Source organism: Coregonus lavaretus, assembly GCF_964263955.1.
Source record: "Coregonus lavaretus genome assembly, chromosome: 4".
Lineage (NCBI taxonomy): Eukaryota > Metazoa > Chordata > Actinopteri > Salmoniformes > Salmonidae > Coregonus > Coregonus lavaretus.
The window spans coordinates 53573710-53596101 of NC_139991.1; the positions used below are offsets into that span (position 1 = coordinate 53573710).

Sequence of the window (22392 nt, forward strand, 5' to 3'; positions counted from 1 at the left end):
CGGCTACATCGACAAGGTGCACTACTTGGAGCAGCAGAACAGCCAGATCGAAGAGGAGATCCAGACGCTGCGGCAGAAGCAGGTGTCGCAGTCCCAGCTAGGCGACTTATATGACCAGGAACTCCAGGAGCTCCGCTCCATGCTGGAGCAGATCCACCACGATAAGGCGCAGATCCAGCTCGACACGGACCACATCGAGGATGACATCCAGAGAATTAGGGACCGCTTCGATGAGGAAGCCCGCATCAGGGATGAGACGGAAGGCATCATCCGGGCGCTGAAAAAAGATATGACCGACTCTGAGTTGATGAAGTCAGAGATGGAGAAGAAAGTTCAGTCACTGCATGATGAGATTGCCTTTATCCGCAACAACCATGAGGAAGAGGTGAGCGACCTGTTCGCCCAGGTGCAGGCGTCGCAGGTGACCATGGAGAGGAAAGACATCCAGAAGACGGACATCACCGAGGCGCTCCGGGAGATCCGCACCCAGCTCGAGGGCCACTCCAACCAGAACCTGCAGCAGGTGGAGGACTGGTTCATGTGCCGCTATTCCAAGCTCACTGATGCTGCGGAACAAAACAAAGATGCAATCAAGTCCGCCCGTGATGAGATAGCAGACTACCGCCGCCAGCTCCAGTCCAAGACCGTGGAGTTAGAGTCAGTCCGTGGAACCAGGGAGTCACTGGAGAGGCAGTTGAATGACATCGAGGACCGACACAACAGCGACTTGTCCAGCCTGCAGGTATAATGAGACTCGCTGTAGGCATTATTTTCATACAGAAACCCCCAGCCTCAGGCTTAATGGTGAAGTGTTCTATAAAGTTGTATTCTTTGTGTAAATAGAGAAGCAATGTAGTGGAGAGAGTAAATTATATAATAAGATATGTTTTTCGTGTATATCAAATTGAGAATATTATCACGACACCTTTGAGGTTTTTATTCTTATTTTAAATGTAGGTCTACTTATAAGGATAGTTCCTCTACTTTGATAGAGAGAAAGACACAAACGTACATTGTGTCCCCACATATTGTATTAGTTTGATTTTGAACTAACTAAATTGTTTTTATTATGTAGGCCCTGAATAGATGTATTTTCACTAGGCTATAAACTCTGCGCATTGGTGGTGTCTGCGCATTTGCTTCAGATAGCATTTTATTTATTATTTATTTATTATTTATATTATAGCATAAATGGCACAATGCTGACATCTTATGGGCACAGCTTTAACATCTCCAAATGTTGGAGCATTAGGCTATGCATAAACTGCAACACGTGGTGCACGTCAGGACATTATAGAGTTAAGGGAATACACAATGCAGCAGACCGTTTTTTGTTATTTTTTCGTTGCTGAGCCAGAGAAGCGGGGCCCTTGAAACACAATGCTGTTCACTGCGTCAGTATACATTATTTCACACAACAACAGTCCAACATATCCAATTATTTGTACTTTTACTTTTCATAAATGAGACAGGATGACTTCACACTTTCAATTATTATTGCAACGATATTTTATTGGAATCTCAAAATGCTGTTTCAAATGTAGGCCTATACAAGTTTAAATGTGCTTGTGAAGTAATTACCAGGAACAAAATATGACATTGTATTGTTGATAGTTTTCATATGATGTTTAGAAAGCTGTGGCCTTATGGAGAAATGTGTCCTCCCTACACCAAAAATAAATAACCAAGTATTATTTCAGGGTTCCAAATAGGCATAAGAAATAATAGCTCTTAACCAGCTCATGTCTCTCGGTCTTGTTCTCTGCAGGAGACCATCCACCAGCTGGATAATGAGCTCAAGGGCACGAAGTGGGAGATGGCGCGTCATCTGCGCGAGTACCAGGACCTGCTCAATGTCAAGATGGCCCTCGACATTGAGATTGCTGCATACAGGTACAGTGCGACGGCAGGGCGCTAATTAGGCCTAACATTGATAAAACAACACTTCTAAAAAATATGTGTTTACTCATTACAAAACAAAATAGTTAATTCATCATTTGTAATAAAAACATAAACATCTCATTTCTATATAGAAAATACATTTTTATATTAGGCCTGCACTGTACTATATCTCTTGATCTACTGTTTTTGCAGGAAACTCCTAGAAGGTGAAGAGACCCACTTTAGCACTTTCCCTTACCGCCACACTGTCACCTCCTCTAAGAAGTCCAAGTATGAGCCTCCCAAACTGAAAGTCCAGCATAAGTTTGTAGAGGAGATCATTGAGGAGACCAGGGTGGAGGATGAGAAGGATGAGATGGACCAGGCCCTGGCTGAGATGGCCCAGGAGCTGTCTTCCGCTCTGGAGGCAGAGGGAGCAGATGAAGGAGAGGATGAGGGAGAAGAGGGAGGAGAAGAAGCAGAGGGAGAGGGTGAATCAGAAGAGGTTGTAGCCTCCACTGAAGCCCAAGTGAGCTCCAGCACACCTGCTGAGGAGGAAGAGGAGGACAAAGAAGGTGGTGATGAAGATGAAGAGGGAGAAAAAGAAGAAGAGGGTGAGAAAGGAGAAGAGGATGAGGGTGAGAAGGGAGATGATACAGAATGTGGTGATGAGGGAGAAGGAGAGGGGGAATTAGAGGAGACAGTCCTGTGCTCTAAAGCCCCAGAATCAAAGGCCTCTCCTGACAAAGAGAAGGCTGGAGAGAAGGAGGGAAGCGGAGGAGAAGAGGAGACAGCAGAGGGAGAGGGAGAAGAGGAGGGTGATGGTAAAGATGAAGATGCAGGAAGTGACAAAGGATCCAAAGAGGGAGATGATAAGGATGAGAAAGAGGACAAAACAGATGAGGCAGCTGTAGCCAAGACAGAGGCTCCCAAAACAGAAGCCCTCAAGAGTGAGGCCCCAAATGCTGAAGTCCAGACATCTGAGGCCCCAAAGCCCTCCAAGCCAGACTCCCTAAAAGCTGAATCCCCAAAGGCTGGGTCCCCCAAGTCTGAGTCACCAAAAGCTGGATCCCCCAAACATGAATCCCCCAAAGCTGGAACCCCCAAATCTGAATCCCCAAAACCTGGCTCCCCCAAATCTGAATCCCCAAAACCTGCTGGATCCCCCAAATCTGAATCCCCAAAACCTGCGGGCTCCCCCAAATCTGAATCCCCAAAACCTGCTGGCTCCCCCAAATCTGAATCCCCAAAACCTGCTGGATCCCCAAAATCTGAATCCCCAAAACCTACAGGATCCCCCAAATCTGAATCCCCAAAACCTGCTGGATCCCCCAAATCTGAATCTCCAAAACCTGCTGTATCCCCCAAATCTGAATCCCCAAAACTTGCTGGCTCCCCCAAATCTGAATCCCCTAAACCAGCTGGCTCCCCCAAATCTGAATCCCCAAAACCTACAGGATCCCCCAAATCTGAATCCCCAAAACCTACAGGATCCCCCAAATCTGAATCCCCAAAACCTGCTGGATCCCCCAAAACTGAATCCCCAAAACCTGCAGGATCCCCCAAATCTGAATCCCCCAAATTAGGATCCCCCAAAGCAGAGTCCCCTAAGGGTGAGGCCCCCAAACCAGAAGCTCCAAAGTCAGAGGCCCCCAAGGCTGCAGAAGAGAAAGTAGACAAAAAGAGTGATTCAGAGGAAGAGAAGAAGGTAGAAAAGAAAGACGCAGCCTTGAACGGAGATGTGGAGAAGACTGCAACAGAGGACAAGAAGGATGAGGAGAAGAAAGAGGCAGAGGAGAAGGATGTTATCTCAAATGGAGTGGACGAGAGCCCCACTAAAGATGACCCCGACCAGAAAGATGACACCAAGGACCAGAAGGTGGTCATCACCAAAACGGTGGAGACCATCACCACTGGAGAGGACGGGGCCAAGCATGTCACCAAATCAGTCACTGTCACCGAGACTGTGAAGGAGTCTGAGGATGTGATGCAGGAGAAGACGGTCTCCAGCAAGAAGATGGAGAAACACTCTTCCCAGTCCATCAAGGTGGTGACTGAAACCGAGTGACTGCGTTCCAACCAACCCACCCAGGAAGAACAGAGGACACAACGACAAGCAATCAACCCAGAACTAACATAACAAATAAATCATACAGCTAGAGCGATGTAATAAAGATAACCACTCTCAAACATACAGGAAAGCAAAGAGAGAAGTCATATGATGTGAAAAAGCTCAAGTTTAAAAAATGCATGTTGAGTGAAAGCTTTAAATGGGTTTTGCTGCAGATTTTGTCAGGAAAATGTGGTAGTGGGACAGATTATTAATTATCTTTCTTTTTCCCTGCAGTTCACAGGAGGGCTCACGGGTGGGGGCGTCTGCATGCTAGCTCAGGGAGGGAGTCCCCTCCTCTCTAACCTGTATGTATGTATGGAAGGCTTACAGTTTAAATGCATATGTGGGTGGGAGAGTGATCGAAATGTATCTTAATTCAAATGTTAATTCAAAAAGGGGTGCCTGGGTTGGAGGGTCCACTTTAGAGACACATGTTCAAAAGGAGTAGCCTTTTTATGTGAAGATACCAACTGAGCCAAAAATACAATCGTCTACAACACAATATAGTGAAGAATGAGAAAGACGATGGTGCAATGAACTGATGATCATAAACATACAGTACTCGAAGCAACTAAAGCATAAAGAACCTTGAAGAAACGCCTAGCCTTAAACATCAGTATCTATTATGTTTACCTAATGAGTGCAATTGAAAAGAAATATGTAAATGCGCACACATACATTCTTGTATGCATAGGATGGACTTGAATTTAAATAGCAAACATAAATGAGGTGCTACAGTTTGCAATCCCATGTCTTTACTCATCATTAACTATTTCCCAGCAGCATTTGCTCAATAAATGTCATACTGAAATACAAATATGGTCTCTTTTTCCTTTATACAATTGTCCTGTCATGTCCTTTCACTTGTTGATTTACAGTAGCTGTCTCACCTCAACATGCACACAATATTCTATTTTCTCATCTGCTTTTATGGCGCAGGGATTGCATCCCTCATGATCTTTTGTAGCCTAGAAATTATACAAAACCACATCAACATCCACAGGCTGTCCTCTACAGATATTTAAAGCCACACTCTGTAATATGTGCATGCCATCAAAGAATGGGCCACCAACCATAATGTAAACGATGCACCCCATGGCATTTTGATGCAAATAGCACTTTATTACAGCACTTGATTTATCAAATCAAACTTTATTTACATAGCACATTTCTTACCAAAAACAATTCAATTCAAAGTACTTCACATACGTAAATAAAATAAGAAAATAGTGAGAAAGATCAAAACAATACATTTCTAGACAAATATAAAATGAAGATAGACAAATATACAATTGAGATAAACAAATGTAAAATTAAGATAGATGAATTAGGATAGTAAAACAATATTAAAACATCAGTGGACATGAGAGACTAATATGAGATACTGTATTTAGATTGAGAGATGTTTATGTAGTGTTTCAGCAATTAGCTACATTATTTGAGAACAACATTAACTACATTGTTAAACATGATTTTAAACTATACATATTTAATTTAAAGTATTTTACATGACAACTTAAACATGGAGTGATAGGTCCTTTGGAGATTCAGCAACATTAAAGCAGACAGCGACTCAATCGGAATTCAAAATTCAGCACCACCGGAAAATGGACAGTGACTATCTCAGGCAGAATCCATGAAGTGGTTTCTTTGAAATCCCAGCCACACTATCACTCACTCACAGTGAATCAATCCACATTATAATGCTAGAGGGATAGTTGGTCTGATTCTGTGCCACAAAGCACTATTACACCTGGGATGTTACACATTATTTTTTGTTTCTAAACCTAGATTATGACACCACCAATCACCTCTCTCTCTCTCTCTCTCTCTCTCTCTCTCTCTCTCTCTCTCTCTCTCTCTCTCTCTCTCTCTCTCTCTCTCTCTCTCTCTCTCTCTCTCTCTCCGTTGAGAACAAAATAGTATATCTAACATAAAAAACAAACAGATTATGACATATATCAAAAGAAGAAAATCTTAGAGATGTCTGCCTGTAGGCTACGACTGCAAATTCACTATATGAGCTGCACTTCCGTTGCTTGTCCTCACGTTGCATGTCCTCACATGACCCAGGCTATACTGCACCTGCCGACTCTGCTTGTTGGTGATGACGCTTTGCTCACTCAGAGCGATTTCAACCCATTTCATCAGTGGACATTGCCAAATGGCATGACTAAAAACAGACTGAAGTAGCCAAAGAAGCAGTGGGAAATCAAGTTAGTCGCTTTCTAATGTCAATGCACGTAAAGCATCCGCCCTTGTTTTACGACTGATATATCCACACATCTGCAATGCAGTTTTTGGTTAATACTACCTAGTTCATGCTTTAGTGCTGTCTCTGGATGACTCTGCTGATTGCTACACCTCTTCCACTCAGGATTTTAGCCCAGCACTCACGTAGTGTGCTGAAGGAAGCAACTAAATTGCCAAGAGTCATAAAATCAGCACCACAGTACTTCAATGTCTTAAAAGCAATAAAAACCCACGACTGAGCGCAGATGTTATCGTTCTCAGCCCTGATATGAGGTAATAACAATGCCATCACTGTCTGAAGTTCCTCCCATTCCTCAGCATCTGATGAAGCCTCTGATGTGGACCATGCAAGGTTAGTGCTCCCTCAAGAGGAAACACAGCACAAAAACTGTCAGGCCCCTGCTAGTGCGTCGTGATTGTGCCTGCGTGCCCCAAATATAGATACAGTGGGGGAAAAAAGTATTTAGTCAGCCACCAATTGTGCAAGTTCTCCCACTTAAAAAGATGAGAGAGGCCTGTAATTTTCATCATAGGTACACGTCAACTATGACAGACAAAATGGAGAAAAAAAATCCTGAAAATCACATTGTAGGATTTTTAATGAATTTATTTGCAAATTATGGTGGAAAATAAGTATTTGGTCAATAACAAAAGTTTCTCAATACTTTGTTATATACCCTTTGTTGGCAATGACACAGGTCAAACATTTTCTGTAAGTCTTCACAAGGTTTTCACACACTGTTGCTGGTATTTTGTCCCATTCCTCCATGCAGATCTCCTCTAGAGCAGTGATGTTTCGGGGCTGTCGCTGGGCAACACGGACTTTCAACTCCCTCCAAAGATTTTCTATGGGGTTGAGATCTGGAGACTGGCTAGGCCACTCCAGGACCTTGAAATGCTTCTTACGAAGCCACTCCTTCATTGCCCGGGCGGTGTGTTTGGGATCATTGTCATGCTGAAAGACCCAGCCACGTTTCATCTTCAATGCCCTTGCTGATGGAAGGAGGTTTTCACTCAAAATCTCACGATACATGGCCCCATTCATTCTTTCCTTTACACGGATCAGTCGTCCTGGTCCCTTTGCAGAAAAACAGCCCCAAAGCATGATGTTTCCACCCCCATGCTGCACAGTAGGTATGGTGTTCTTTGGATGCAACTCAGCATTCTTTGTCCTCCAAACACGACGAGTTGAGTTTTTACCAAAAAGTTCTATTTTGGTTTCATCTGACCATATGAGATTCTCAAAATCCTCTTCTGGATCATCCAAATGCACTCTAGCAAACTTCAGACGGGCCTGGACATGTACTGGCTTAAGCAGGGGGACACGTCTGGCACTGCAGGATTTGAGTCCCTGGCGGCGTAGTGTGTTACTGATGGTAGGCTTTGCTACTTTGGTCCCAGCTCTCTGCAGGTCATTCACTAGGTCCCCCCGTGTGGTTCTGGGATTTTTGCTCACCGTTCTTGTGATCCTTTTGACCCCACGGGGTGAGATCTTGCGTGGAGCCCCAGATCGAAGGAGATTATCAGTGGTCTTGTATGTCTTCCATTTCCTAATAATTGCTCCCACAGTTGATTTCTTCAAACCAAGCTGCTTACCTATTGCAGATTCAGTCTTCCCAGCCTGGTGCAGGTCTACAATTTTGTTTCTGGTGTCCTTTGACAGCTCTTTGGTCTTGGCCATAGTGGAGTTTGGAGTGTGACTGTTTAAGGTTGTGGACAGGTGTCTTTTATACTGATAACAAGTTCAAACAGGTGCCATTAATACAGGTAACGAGTGGAGGACAGAGGAGCCTCTTAAAGAAGAAGTTACAGGTCTGTGAGAGCCAGAAATCTTGCTTGTTTGTAGGTGACCAAATACTTATTTTCCACCATAATTTGCAAATATATTCATTAAAAATCCTACAAAGTGATTTTCTGGATTTTTTTTCTCAATTTGTCAGTCATAGTTGACGTGTACCTATGATGAAAATTACAGGCCTCTCTCATCTTTTTAAGTGGGAGAACTTGCACAATTGGTGGCTGACTAAATACTTTTTTTCCCCACTGTAGATGTGAGCAATTTCAGACCCAGAAAACTAGCTGTGGTTTTCTGGGTCTGAAAACCACATACACCATTTTTTAGAAAGATAGTTTGAAAGATACAATTTGATTGAGTGACTTTATTTATTTATAAGAGACAAAAATGCAATGAATTTACGCTTAGGTAAAAATCGACATTTAGCAATTTTTAGGTTGTGTCATTCGATTTGGGGGGTGGTGGGGTAGCAAGAAATTCTTTGGAAAACAAATCCCCAGAAATTCTGGCTGAAGAAATGGGGCCCACGCTGAAAAGGTTTGAGTACCACTGCTCTACACGGTCTAAAGAAGATCTGACAGCCATGGTATATCATACCGTATACCATGGGTATGACAAAACATTTATTTTTACTGTTCTAATTACGTTGGTAGCAAGTTTATAATAGCAATAAGGCACCTCGGGGGTTTGTGGTATATGGCCAATATACCACAGCTAAGGGCTGTATCCAGGCACTCCACCTTGTGTTTTATTTTTTTTTTTTTTTTGTCATTTAGCAGACGCTCTTATCCAGAGCGACTTACAGTTAGTGAATACATATATATTTTTTATACTGGCCCCCCGTGGGAATCAAACCCACAACCCTGGCGTTGCAAACACCATGCTCTATCAACTGAGCTACATCCCTGCCGGCCATTCCCTCCCCTACCCTGGACAACGCTGGGCCAATTGTGCGCCGCCCATGAGTCTCCCGGTCGCGGCCGGCTGCGACAGAGCCTGGATTCGAACCAGGATCTCTAGTGGCACAGTTAGCACTGCGATGCAGTGCCTTAGACCACTGCGCCACTCAGGAGACATCATGTTCATGTCTTCTTACAACCAGCTTATAAAGCATTTAATAGATAGTTTGTTCAACATTTGTAAACAGTTTGTGAATCATGACACATAACCTGTTAATGGATTAATTAATTAATTAATTAATTAATTAATTAATTGAGTATGGACCTGCTGACCTGCAGGCCATTACATGCATTAACTTTGTGGTTAACTATGTGATCATGTTTTTAAGCATACCTTCAATTAAAGGTTTATCAATAATATATTCAACAACTCATCCTTGTTGTTGAGTTGAACAGATCTGACATAGAAATGATAAATATTGTTTATTGAGTTATTATTTAGCATGACGGACAAAAACAATCAATTACACACTCTGCATGGCTGTTAATAGTATTTATTTAGTCATCCAAAACCACACTCTCGCAGACTTGCATACAGGCACAGCACACACATTCTTACACACACACACTCAGGGAATTGTGTGACCAGACATTAATTTACTTTTAATTATCTTTGCAAGCAGTTATCCTTGATTTTTATGCAGTAGTGCACTAAAATATGTATTGTATTGAGCACCTTGTTAACAAGCACACTGAAGTCATTAATGTTGGGTATTTCTGCTGTTTGTCGAGCTGAGGTTTTTAATAGATAAATGTCTTTTGGCTTGTGGAGTCTTGGGCCACAAACTTACTTTTTAGCTTTTGGTTTTTCAGATTCGTCTTTCTTCTCTTCGGCAGGTTTTTCACTCTTTACTACGGACTTGGATATCTCTGGTTCACCTTTCTCTTCTTTGGTATCTGCTTCGTCATCTTTTTTCTCCTCAGCTTGATCCGCTTCCTTTTTATCACCCCCTTCTTTATCATCTCCTCCCTCTTTCTCTCCCCCCTCCTCTTCCTTTCCTTCCTGTTCCCCACCCTCGTCCTTATCTTCCTTCTTCTCTCCATCCTCCTTTCCAGTTTCTTCCTTCTCTTCCACCTCATCCCCACCTATAACCAAAACATTTAATAATTATGAATAGGGGAATAATTGTGTTGATAGACTGTATTGTAAAAATGTTAACATCTAAGCAATGCACGACAACAAGAGAGAATATTCTTTGAGGGATAATACTAATGCTAACCTTCTTCTCCGTCCTTAGCATCCTCCCCATCTTCCTTCTCCACCTCGCCTCCATCTTCATCCTTCTCTTCTCCCTTTTCCTCCTTCTCCTCTCCACCCTCTTCCTCTTCCTCCTTCTCCTCTCCACCCTCTTCCTCTTCCTCCTTCTCCTCTCCACCCTCTTCCTTCTCTTCTGCTTCCTCCTCCTCCTTCTCCTCCTCTTCCTCCTCCTTCTCCTCCTTCTCCTCTTTCTCATCCTGTGGTAGGCTGGCAGAGTCCCGCTGGGCCAGGCTGGCAGAGATGATGTCATCTCCAGAGGCGAATGAGGAGCTGAGGAAGCGTGAGGTCGTCAGGTAGGGGGCACCAGAGCTTAGGCTGGACTGCATGGAGAACATAGAGCGGCCAAAGGAGGGTGTGGCCGAAAGGGTGTGGCCGTAGACACTGGACATACTGGACATACCCCCGGACACGCCCACACTGAAACGAGACTCCTCCCCCTCCAGCAGCTTCCTGGAGAAGTAAAGGATCATGGGACATATATACTTTTAGAGTAAAAGGACAAAAGGTTTTCATTGACCTGGACTTGCATTAGTATTGTTAAGTTATATTTATTTAAGTTTAAGCTCTGGCCAGTGCTCCTCATAGCATCCTACCTGTAGGCAGCGATCTCGATGTCCAGGGCCATCTTAACATTCAGCAGGTCCTGGTAATCCTTCAGGTAGCGAGCCATCTCCTGCTTGGTGGCTCCCAGCTCATTCTCCAGCTGGCCAATAGTGTCCTACAGGAGACGTTTAGAGGTAATGTGGTGGAAAGTGTGTGTGTTCTTACAGCAGCTTACAAGTTCAGGTAAATTGCCTATAATGGTTGAGTGTGACCATTTAAATTGATGCATTAGAACATTACTAAATCAGTTCTACTTTGCACAAATTATTTAAAACGTTATTGAATTCTTGTATTCTGATAAAGTCATCTATCTATTAATAAACAGTTTCTAAACATGCAATTAATAAATAAATTCACTCTTAGATTGCATTCATTCTGAGGTATTTTCATGAATACAGATTTGCAGTATAAATTTGTCCTGCAGTACCACCACTGACCTGCATGCTGTTGATCTCAGCACTCTGCTTGTCCTCCATGTCGTGCAACTGTTTGTCCAGAGACTCATTGAGACCCCTGCAGGCATCGATCTCCAGCAGGCGGGCCTGCAGCTGCCGGCGGAACTCCCCAGCCTCGTCCCTGGAGCTCCTAACTGCATCGCTGTGCTGGGCCACGCTCTCCGTCAGGGAGCCCACCTTCCCACGGAACCACTCCTCAGCAGACTGCATGTTCTTGGCCGCCAGCCTCTCGTACTGGGCCCGGATGTCCCTCAGAGCCCCGGACAGGTCCGGTGTGGTTGCCTCCATCTCCACAGCCACCTGGGCTCCCAGCTGTGCCTGGGCCTGGAGCTCCACCACCTCCCCCTCGTGGAGCCTCTTGAGGAAGGCCAGCTCGTCCAGCAGGGTCTCCACCCTCTTCTCCAGCTCGGTCCTGGCCAGGGTGGCCTGGTCGGCACCACGCCGCGCATCCAGCAGCCTGCCCTCCGCATCCTCGCGGGCCACCACCTCCTCCTCGTAGCGGGCCTGCAGGGCGTTCAGGGCTTGCTCCAGACGTTCCCTCTGGCCCAAGGCGGCCTGCTGCTCCCCACGCGCCTCCTCCACGGCGGCCCTCAGAGCCCGCGCCTCCTGCTCATACAGGGCCCTCAGACGGGAGGGCTCCCCATGCCTCTGCCTCAGCAGCATCAGCTCAGCTTCCAGCGCACGGTTCTGCTGCTCTAACTCCCGAACGCGGTCGATGAAGCCGGCGAAGCGGTCATTGAGCTCCTGCATCTGGGCCCTCTCCTGGGTCCTCACCGTGCGGAACTCAGAACTTACCTGGGCCGCCTGGCTCAGCTCCAGTTCCACAGAGGAGGAGGAAGCCTGGGATGAATGCAGAGCCCGTCCAGGAGAGGAGTACTGCAAACGGGAGCTCACGGAGGACAGGGGAGAGGTGTGGGAGGAGTAGGCCGAGCGTGACCTCCCTCTAGTCACCACCCCTCGGGGGGCTCCCTCCGCATACCAGCGGCGGTAGGAGGAGGAGGAGTAGTAAGGGTCAAAGCCGAGGGTACTCATGGCTGTGCTGTGCTGTGAGGACAGGCTGCTCTGTCTGGCTCTGTGTGAATGTGTCTGTAGGGCTTCGGTGAAGAACCCAGACTGATGCTGCTGCAGTGGCTCCAGCTTTTATAGCAGGAGGGAGAGCTCTGACGCAAGCACTTTCCCCAACTCTGACTATGCAGGATCGAAAGTCTAACACTGCAATGGAGAGAGAGGGAGAGTGAGAGAAGGAAAAGAAGGAAGGAGAGAGAGGGGGAGGGAAGGAGATAAAGAGATGGGGAGAGATAGAGAGGGAAAGGGAGGGGGCAGATGAAAGAGAGATGTTTGTGTTTTGAGGGTAGAACGGAGGTGAACATGTTTCTAGTTGCTCTACAGTGTTTCTGTCATACACAGTAACCTTGACTACTAATATTCACAAGTTAATGTACAGAAAAGTGGAGTTAGATAGCTAAAGCCTCTGGCTAGTGAAGTATATTATCTGCACTGTACCTGCACCAATAGAACAAATAAATAGTTGCATGAGTTTGTACTCATTTGAATGTAGGTCCTGCAGTCCTCTCTGCAGGGGAAGAGAATGGCTGGCCTGATTCTACAGCAGCTTATGTGTTCCTATTAAACACAGCTGGTAATCATACAGTGACACAGCACCTCCCCTGCTGGCCTATAGGAGAAATACACCCATGACTTCTGAAAACCTGCAATGAAAATTGCAGAACACACAGCTGGATTGTATTTGGTAAAATATATGGCTCAACATACCTTATACAAATGATGATTACATTTTGTCCGTTTTATGCATAATATGCATAGTATTTTTGCAAATTGTCATGCATATGAAGATAGTGCATTTTTATTGTTACAGAGCAGACATCATCATGCCCGTGTATGCAAATGAAAAAATAGACCGAATGACACTGAAGAGGTACATTAACAAAAAAGAAAACATGTACCTGTGTAGAAGAGAGCCTATGATAGAGTAGCAGAGGCACGCAAGGGGCTTGTTTGACACTGCAGCCGACAGTGCAGCCGACAGCCAACTGACTGATCTTCAAATCACCTTGCATCATAAATAACTACTCATTATTATGTGTAGATCAGTCATGGATTTGATGCTCTCAAATGGCCTTCTCTGATGACATGGAGTCTGAGCTTGCTAAACTGAATATTTCCAGGAATACACAACATCCTGAAATATACAGTGGGTAAATGTCAGTGGGTGCTGTAGGTGGGTGTGGTGCAGGAATCAGATGCAGGACGCAGAAAGATAAGTCCAATAGACTTTAGTGAACAGCACACTAAATTCACGAGTCAAACGCCCGGAGGCGAGAAAGTCCGCACACAGGCGAAAACCAAAAGGCGCACAAAACAGTGCGTAAATAACCTCCTAAACACAGAGGAGGAAAATCCGAAATGCACAAGGCAAACAGTAACGCACAAAACACGACAGCGAAACAAACAAAGACGGTAACGTGACAGTTCACGGTGAAACTAAACCAACTAGAAACAAGAACCCACAAAACCAAAGGAAAAACCGACAGATTAAATATGGCTCCCAATCAGAGACAACCAGCAAACAGCTGACACTCGTTGCCTCTGATTGGGAGTCACTCAGGCCAACACAGAAATACGGAACATAGATCTACACACCCTGGCTCAACATAACAGTGTCCCCAGAGCCAGGGCGTGACAGTAAAAAGTATTTGATCCCCTGCTGATTTTGTACGTTTGCCCACTGACAAAGACATGATCAGTCTATAATTTTAATGGTAGGTTTATTTGAACAGTGAGAGACAGAATAACAACAACAAAAATCCAGAAAAACGCATGTCAAAAATGTTATAAATTGATTTGTATTTTAATGAGGGAAATAAGTATTTGACCCCTCTGCAAAAGATGACTTAGTACTTGGTGGCAAAACCCTTGTTGGCAATCACAGAGTTCAGACGTTTCTTGTTGTTGGCCACCAGGTTTGCACACATCTCAGGAGGGATTTTGTCCCACTCCTCTTTGCAGATCTTCTCCAAGTCATTAAGGTTTCGAGGCTGACGTTTGGCAACTCGAACCTTCAGCTCCCTCCACAGATTTTCTATGGGATTAAGGTCTGGAGACTGGCTAGGCCACTGCAGGACCTTAATGTGCTTCTTCTTGAGCCACTCCTTTGTTGCCTTGGCCGTGTGTTTTGGGTCATTGTCATGCTGGAATACCTATCAACGACCCATTTTCAATGCCCTGGCTGAGGGAAGGAGGTTCTCACCCAAGATTTGACAGTACATGGCCCTGTCCATCGTCCCTTTGATGCGGTGAAGTTGTCCTGTCCCCTTAGCAGAAAAACACCCCCAAAGCATAATGTTTCCACCTCCATGTTTGACGGTGGGGATGGTGTTCTTGGGGTCATAGGCAGCATTCCTCCTCCTCCAAACACAGCGAGTTGAGTTGATGCCAAAGAGCTCCATTTTGGTCTCATCTGACCACAACACTTTCACCCAGTTCTCCTCTGAATCATTCAGATGTTCATTGGCAAACTTCAGACGGCCCTGTATATGTTGTTGGTAATCAGGCCTACAGGTACCACTGTTGTGTCGTCCCGGTACAACCACTATTTGATCTTCACAGGACAACTGTAGTCCATCGCAGTATAGTTATATAGTAAGTACAGTCGGAAAATACTTATTTGGGATGTTTGAAATTCAATTCAAGTAGAAATGCAGCAAGGTTTCAAACCGATCCTACCACCCACTTAAACTCTGGGGCCAGCACAGGTAAAAATACTGATTATGCATTAAAATGACTGAGAGAGTCAGGCCTGAGCCCAAACTTTAGGGCTAAATCAATGCCCACTGCTACCAATCAAAAATATGAGCCATATTGAGATAGGAGAGAAATACAATATCACCAAATACAAAATTAATGGAACTCTGGGCATGAAGCCAATCTGTGTATCATATATCACAAAAAAGGACAGAGAGCTAGAGGAATCACAAAGAGAGAGAAAGACTTAGGATGCTGCAGTGAGCGAGAGAGAGAGAGAATGAGAGAGAGAGAGAGAGAGAGAGAGAGATAGAAGAGAGAGAGAGAGAGAGAGAGAGAGAGAGAGAGAGAGAGAGAGAGAGAGAGAGAGAGAGAGAGAGAGAGAGAGAGAGAGAGAGAGAGAGAGAGAGAGAGAGAGAGAGAGAGAGAGAGTGAGCGAGAAAGCAGGTGAATATAGCAGGGCAGAATTGTGTAGTTGAAAGAGGTGAAAGAGGAGAGGAGGTGGTGTGGAGGGGATGGGGGGTCCTGGGTGAGCACGACTGTACTGATGAGTCAGCTTGCGGCAGCACTCCACACCTACACTAAACATTGTCGTTGCCTTGTCAGCAAAATACACACAAACACACTCAAATTCATACACTCATCTCAATAAGTACAGCCAGAATACACAGTATACTGCATCCAAACATGGACTCATATCAGCCTGCTCTTTGACCAGATCCTCATACTGGTTCCCTCTTCACTCTTCAGCTGATAGATGAACCTGTTTCTCTTGTTAGGGAATTAACATGATGTCTAACTTCAAAGCCCTCTGTGTCCCTTCCAGCAAAAGCGATCATGAAAATGTATTTGAATGAACATAACCAATTCCGTATAATAAACAAACCAATACATTATCATAACAAAAATACAAACACATCTTCACAGACATCATTTATAAACATTAGCATTACAGCACCTGATAGGGGAGAGTGGGGTATGTTGAGCCATTTTTTACATTTAGTATATAGTATTATTTTTAACAAAATATATCTACATACAGTGGGTATCATAAGCATTCACCCGTATTGGATTTCTTTACATTTTATTGTGTTACAAAGTGGGATTAAAATGGATTTAATTGTAATGTTTTATCAACGATCTACACATAATACTCTGTAATGTCAAAGTAGAAGAAACATTCCAACATTATTTAAAGATTATTTAAAAAGAAAGCACTAATATGCCATGATTAGTTTAGTATTCACCCCTCTGAGTCAATACATGTTAGGAACACTTTTGGCAGCGATTACAGCTGTGAGTGTTCTTGGGTAAGTCTCTAAAAGCTTTCCACACCTGGATTGTCACTATAATGTTGTTGATCCATTGTCAGTTTTCTCCCATCACAGCCATTGAACTCCATAGCTGTTTTAAAATCACCAATGTCCTCATGGTGACATCCCCAAGCAGTTTCTTCCTGTCCTGCAGCTCAGTTCAGAAGGACGATATAACCTATTATGTGATTTGTTAAGCCACATTTTACTTCTGAACAAATTTAGGCTTGCCTAAACAAAGGGGGTGAATACTTATGCAACGACTATATTTTTATTAATTTGTAAATGTTCTTTTTACTTTGACATTATGTAGTATTTTGTGTAGATCAATGACTCACAATTAAATCTATTTCAATCCCACTTTGTAATGCAATAAAATGGGGGTGAATACTTACAGTGAGGGGAAAAAGGTATTTGATCCCCTGCTGATTTTGTACGTTTGCCCACTGACAAAGAAATTATCAGTCTATAATTTTAATGGTAGGTTTATTTGAACAGTGAGAGACAGAATAGCAACAACAAAATCCAGAAAAACGCATGTCAAAAATGTTATAAATTGATTTGCATTTTAATGAGGGAAATAAGTATTTGACCCCCTCTCAATCAGAAAGATGTCTGGCTCCCAGGTGTCTTTTATACAGGTAACGAGCTGAGATTAGGAGCACACTCTTAAAGGGAGTGCTCCTAATCTCAGCTTGTTACCTGTATAAAAGACACCTGTCCACAGAAGCAATCAATCAATCAGATTCCAAACTCTCCACCATGGCCAAGACCAAATAGCTCTCCAAGGATGTCAGGGACAAGATTGTAGACCTACACAAGGCTGGAATGGGCTACAAGACCATCGCCAAGTAGCTTGGTGAGAAGGTGACAACAGTTGGTGCGATTAGTCGCAAATGGAAGAAACACAAAAGAACTGTCAATCAGCCCAGAACTACACGGGAGGATCTTGTCAATGATGTCAAGGCAGCTGGGACCATAGTCACCAAGAAAACAATTGGTAACACACTACGCCGTGAAGGACTGAAATCCTGCAGCGCCCGCAAGGTCCCCCTGCTCAAGAAAGCACATATACAGGGCCGTCTGAAGTTTGCCAATGAACATCTGAATGATTCAGAGGAGAACTGGGTGAAAGTGTTGTGGTCAGATGAGACCAAAATGGAGCTCTTTGGCATCAACTCAACTCGCCGTGTTTGGAGGAGGAGGAATGCTGCCTATGACCCCAAGAACACCATCCCCACCGTCAAACATGGAGGTGGAAACATTATGCTTTGGGGGTGTTTTTCTGCTAAGGGGACAGGACAACTTCACTGCATCAAAGGGACGATGGACGGGGCCATGTACTGTCAAATCTTGGGTGAGAACCTCCTTCCCTCAGCCAGGGCATTGAAAATGGGTCATGGATGGGTATTCCAGCATGACAATGACCCAAACACACAGCCAAGGCAACAAAGGAGTGGCTCAAGAAGAAGCACATTAAGGTCCTGGAGTGGCCTAGCCAGTCTCCAGACCTTAATCCCATAGAAAATCTATGGAGGGAGCTGAAGGTTCGAGTTGCCAAACGTCAGCCTCAAAACCTTAATGACTTGGAGAAGATCTGCAAAGAGGAGTGGGACAAAATCCCTCCTGAGATGTGTGCAAACCTGGTGGCCAACTACAAGAAACATCTGACCTTTGTGATTGCCAACAAGGGTTTTGCCACCAAGTACTAAGTCATGTTTTGCAGAGGTGTCAAATACTTATTTCCCTCATTAAAATGCAAATCAATTTATAACATGCATTTTCTTGTTGTTATTCTGTCTCTCACTGTTCAAATAAACCTACCATTAAAATTATAGACTGATCATGTCTTTGTCAGTGGGCAAACATACAAAATCAGCAGGGGAACAAAAACTTTTTCCCCTCACTGTAGCTGCCCACAATGTCACCCCATGTTGAGGCAGAATCTTTTAGTCTGTTTTTCCCTAGTCACTACTACCTCATTGCATGGTATAGTTGTATCAGTAATGGTTTTGGATTAAGATATAAAGTGCATGGCCAGAGTTAGATAACTATTTCCACTGTCTTTCACTGATGTGGCTGTTCCTCTCAGACACAGCAGCTTACTCTGATCTTTACACTTTTATTCCACAGCTCTCAGTTTAAAAGTCATGTTGCTATTTTAGCTCAATCCCTGACCTCTGCCCTTCCCAGCCGGGACATGTCCCTTTAGCCCAAGGGAGGCCCTGTCTTATTGGCTGAGCCTGGCTGTCAATCAGGAGGTGAAGTTCCCTCATTGGTGGAGAGCAGTGGAGGACCGGCTGCTACACAGGCCCACATTCCAGGGTGCTATAAAAAGTGTGGTTGGAGTCGCTCGGGGCTCACTGTTGGTCTCAGAGTGTGTGTGTACCATAAGGGAGGGCCGTGTCTCGTGTGTTTGGTGAAGGAACTTAAAGCAACACTGCAAACATGACTACCGCCCATAAATTGGTGATCGTCCGTCATGGTGAGAGTGAGTGGAACCAGTACAACAAATTCTGTGGCTGGTTTGATGCCGACCTCAGCGAGAAGGGCCTGGAGGAGGCCAAGCGTGGTGCCATGGCCATCAAGGAGGCCGGCATGAAGTTTGACATCTGCCACACCTCCGTGCTGAAGCGCGCCGTCAAGACCCTGTGGATCATCCTGGAGGGCACAGACCAGATGTGGCTGCCCGTGTACCGCACATGGCGCCTGAACGAGCGCCACTACGGCGGCCTGACAGGTCTTAACAAGGCAGAGACAGCCGAGAAGCACGGAGAGGAGCAGGTCAAGATCTGGCGTCGCTCCTTCGACATCCCCCCTCCCCCCATGGAACACAACCATGCCTTCCACAAGACCATCAGTGAGGTAAGAGGGGTGGTGTTGGAGTATTGGTGGTGCTATTACTACACAAAACAGACCTGTGATTCAAGTTTTAGGCGTGTGATTGCTGATATAGAATAATAACACCTGACACATTAGTTAAAAAGTAAAATACCCCTAGTTTTACAAGGAAACCAGACAACGATAGGATATCTATGACTTGCTCAGGAGATCCTGCAAGACTAAGACCTGCAGGTCTCAGTTGAAGTAAAACACCATTGAATGAATGGAACAGCATTGCATGAATGGAACAGCATTGAATGAATGGAACAGCATTGAATGAATGGAACAGCATTGAATGAAATTCTATGACTTCTCATGTATGACTACTTGTATGAGCCTAAACATGGACTGTACAACTGCAACATGTACCGCTTGAGTTACTAAGTAAGCTCTGCCAGGTTTACTTTGCAGCCCTCTAGTATGTTACATCACACTTGTCAGCACCTGCTGTTGTGAAGATACATTTGAGCAGTGTAACCCAACATGATGATACATTTGAGCAGTGTAACCCAACATGATGATACATTTGAGCAGTGTAACCCAACATGCTGATCCGTCCTCCCACCAGTCAAGGCGCTACAAGGGCTTGAAGCCCGGTGAGCTGCCCACATGTGAATCGCTGAAGGACACCATTGCCCGCGCCCTGCCCTACTGGAACGATGTCATCGCACCTGAGATCAAGGCCGGCAAGAACGTCATCATCGCTGCCCACGGCAACAGCCTCCGTGGAATTGTCAAGCACTTAGAGGGTGAGTATAATGGGCTGCTGCGGTAGCTGGACACAGAGAGAGAGGGTGGGAAAGAGGGGGGACAGGGAAAGAGAGAGAGCAGAGGAGAGGACATGGAGAAAGAGTGGTACAACTAACATAGGAGATGACAGTCATACAAGGCAGGGGGGAACATGGAAAAGTTTGGAAATGACAGAGAGCACTTGCGGGAAAAGGTTAGAGGTCATGTTTCACAAGGTATGTCCAGTATGGCATGTAGTCAAACATCACATGACTCACAACACAGATCTAAAAGATGCATAGCCACTGCACAGATTGAAGCAGGGGTCTAGCCTCCCTTGAGGTTCTTGAGAAAGCAGCCAAGGAAGTGAGAGAAGGGAAGAACTCCATTCGAGCAGCAGCAAGAGATGAAAAAGAAATAGACTGAATGACACTGAAGAGGTACATTGACAGAAAAGAAAACGAACATGCACCTGTGTGAAAGAGAGGCTATGATAGAGTAGCAGAGACACACAAGGTCTTATCTGATGACATGGAGTCTGACTGCGCTTGCTAAACATATCAAGAATCTTGCTGATCAGTTTCATGGGCTTAGTAGCCTCAAATGCAGAGAACGTGCCTACAAATGTGCACATCGAAACAATATCACTGTCCCAGATAACTGGTCAAGAAATGGAAGGGTAAGTGATAGTGAACAGAGAGATCTATATCTGAATATAGGCATACTTTTACCAACCAGCACCATCACCCACTGTCACAGAACACCATCACCTAGTGTCACAGGACACCTTCACTCACTTACCCCAAGGTGGCTCAACTTACCTTGTCCCTAACCTCAACTTACCCCATGCCCCGGACAAGCTATGTTTTCAAAACTGTTATGTTTACATGAATTCTGATTATACACAACATCCTGAAATATATGTAGATATCTTTGTTAGAAATAATACTATGTTAGTGATGCTGAATGTAAAAATGGCTCAATTTACCCCACTCTCCCCTACACTGATGTAGGGACTGGCTGTACACAGTAAATTCCTAATAGGCTGTTGTTTGTTCATTATTTGTGGATCACTGAGAATGTAACAGCTGGACCCATAGGCATGGTACACCACAAGCACCCAATCACATACATAGAGTACACAAACACATTCCCAGATTACCAGGAGTCTATAAATAGCTGTGGCTCTCTCCCTGCTGGAGCTCAGACCGACACAGTGGAAAAGGCCATGGGTGCGGTCCCGTTACGGGCACGACCTTTCTGCAGAAAGGTTTTGCATTCTCTAGGAGTGGTGGGACCAGGGTGATTCAGACAGGGTTGCAGAGGGAGAGACACAAGAGCAGAGGGAACAAGCTACCTAGTGCCCCCCTGAAAGAGGAGTATGGATGACCTCACCTGTCAAAGGGCACCAAATGTTGCTCTTGTAAAGAGAGCTGGGTAGTGGGTACTAGCTAAGAAATATACCAGCCTTCGAGGATCTGTACTTGACATCCGTAGAAAGGATTTCCCCTCCACTAGGAATACACGTCCAATACAGTGCGTAATGTTAATTTCCTTGAATATGAATGATCAGTCTGGATTTCCCAACCTATTCTCTGTTCATTCCTAACACATATTTCTGTCTGTCTGTCTGTCTGTCTCAGGCATGTCCGACGCTGCCATCATGGAGTTGAACCTGCCAACAGGTATCCCCATTGTGTACGAGCTGGACGTGAACCTGAAGCCCGTCAAGCCCATGGCTTTCCTGGGAGACGCCGAGACCGTAAAGAAGGCCATGGAGGCCGTGGCTGCCCAGGGCAAGGCTAAGAAGTAAGCTAGCCTGGAGGTGTCAAGAGGAGAGAGAGAAAGTGACTGTTCCCCCCCATCCCTAACTATCATCCACCCCTCCATCTCCCCATTCACCTGCTGTCCATTCCATCCTGGGATAAATGCTATTTTTGGTTGTGGAAATAGGCCCTGTGTAGCCACCTGTATCTGAGAGGGAACATCACGAAACCCAGATATGTGGTGATTGTTCCATAGATCTATGCAGGTTGTACTGGTACTGCACAAGTCTTGTCCACTCACCCAAACACACAGACTATTGTGGAGTGTCACAGTCCCACTGTAGGATTGGTTAAGCCCTGTGTTAAGGGCAGCACACTCTGACACAACAAATAAAGAAACCATATTTTGTGTATGCCTGTTTCTGCATTTATCTCTTTCTTCTTCACCTCTTCCTCCCCCTCTGTTTTGATGTGTTTCCTCCTCTTACTCTCTCGCTTCCCCTTTTCTCTTCTCCTCCTCCGTTACCTGCTCTTCCTCCTCTCCCTCCATGGGTAATTCAGTGGTATCAGCTCGGCAGTGGCGATGCTGTGTAATCTTATCCAGGGAGCAGAGCGGAGTGTG

At 45.0% G+C, this 22392-nt stretch overlaps 3 protein-coding genes across 3 annotated transcripts; 2 read left to right on the forward strand and 1 right to left on the reverse strand.

The window, feature by feature from the left end:
- Position 1: 1 nt before the first annotated feature.
- Positions 2-3949, forward strand: LOC311127472 (uncharacterized protein; the record flags this gene model as incomplete). The annotated part of the gene is made up of 4 exons (XM_084159307.1): positions 2-742; positions 1769-1893; positions 2095-3137; positions 3372-3949. Coding segments are annotated over 4 exons (2487 nt in total), but the record flags the coding sequence as incomplete, so codon positions are not given.
- A 5839-nt stretch (positions 3950-9788) lies between these two features.
- On the reverse strand, positions 9789-12349 carry LOC311127625 (neurofilament light polypeptide-like; the record flags this gene model as incomplete). Its single annotated transcript, XM_084159450.1, has 4 exons — positions 9789-10087; positions 10222-10709; positions 10853-10977; positions 11300-12349. The coding sequence occupies 4 exons, from the start codon at positions 12347-12349 to the stop codon at positions 9789-9791; spliced, it is 1962 nt and encodes a 653-aa protein (XP_084015576.1).
- A 6491-nt stretch (positions 12350-18840) lies between these two features.
- LOC311127787 (phosphoglycerate mutase 2-like) lies at positions 18841-22182 on the forward strand (the record flags this gene model as incomplete). Its single annotated transcript, XM_084159667.1, has 3 exons — positions 18841-19257; positions 19844-20024; positions 21648-22182. The coding sequence occupies 3 exons, from the start codon at positions 18841-18843 to the stop codon at positions 21815-21817; spliced, it is 768 nt and encodes a 255-aa protein (XP_084015793.1). The 3' UTR covers positions 21818-22182.
- Positions 22183-22392: the final 210 nt, after the last annotated feature.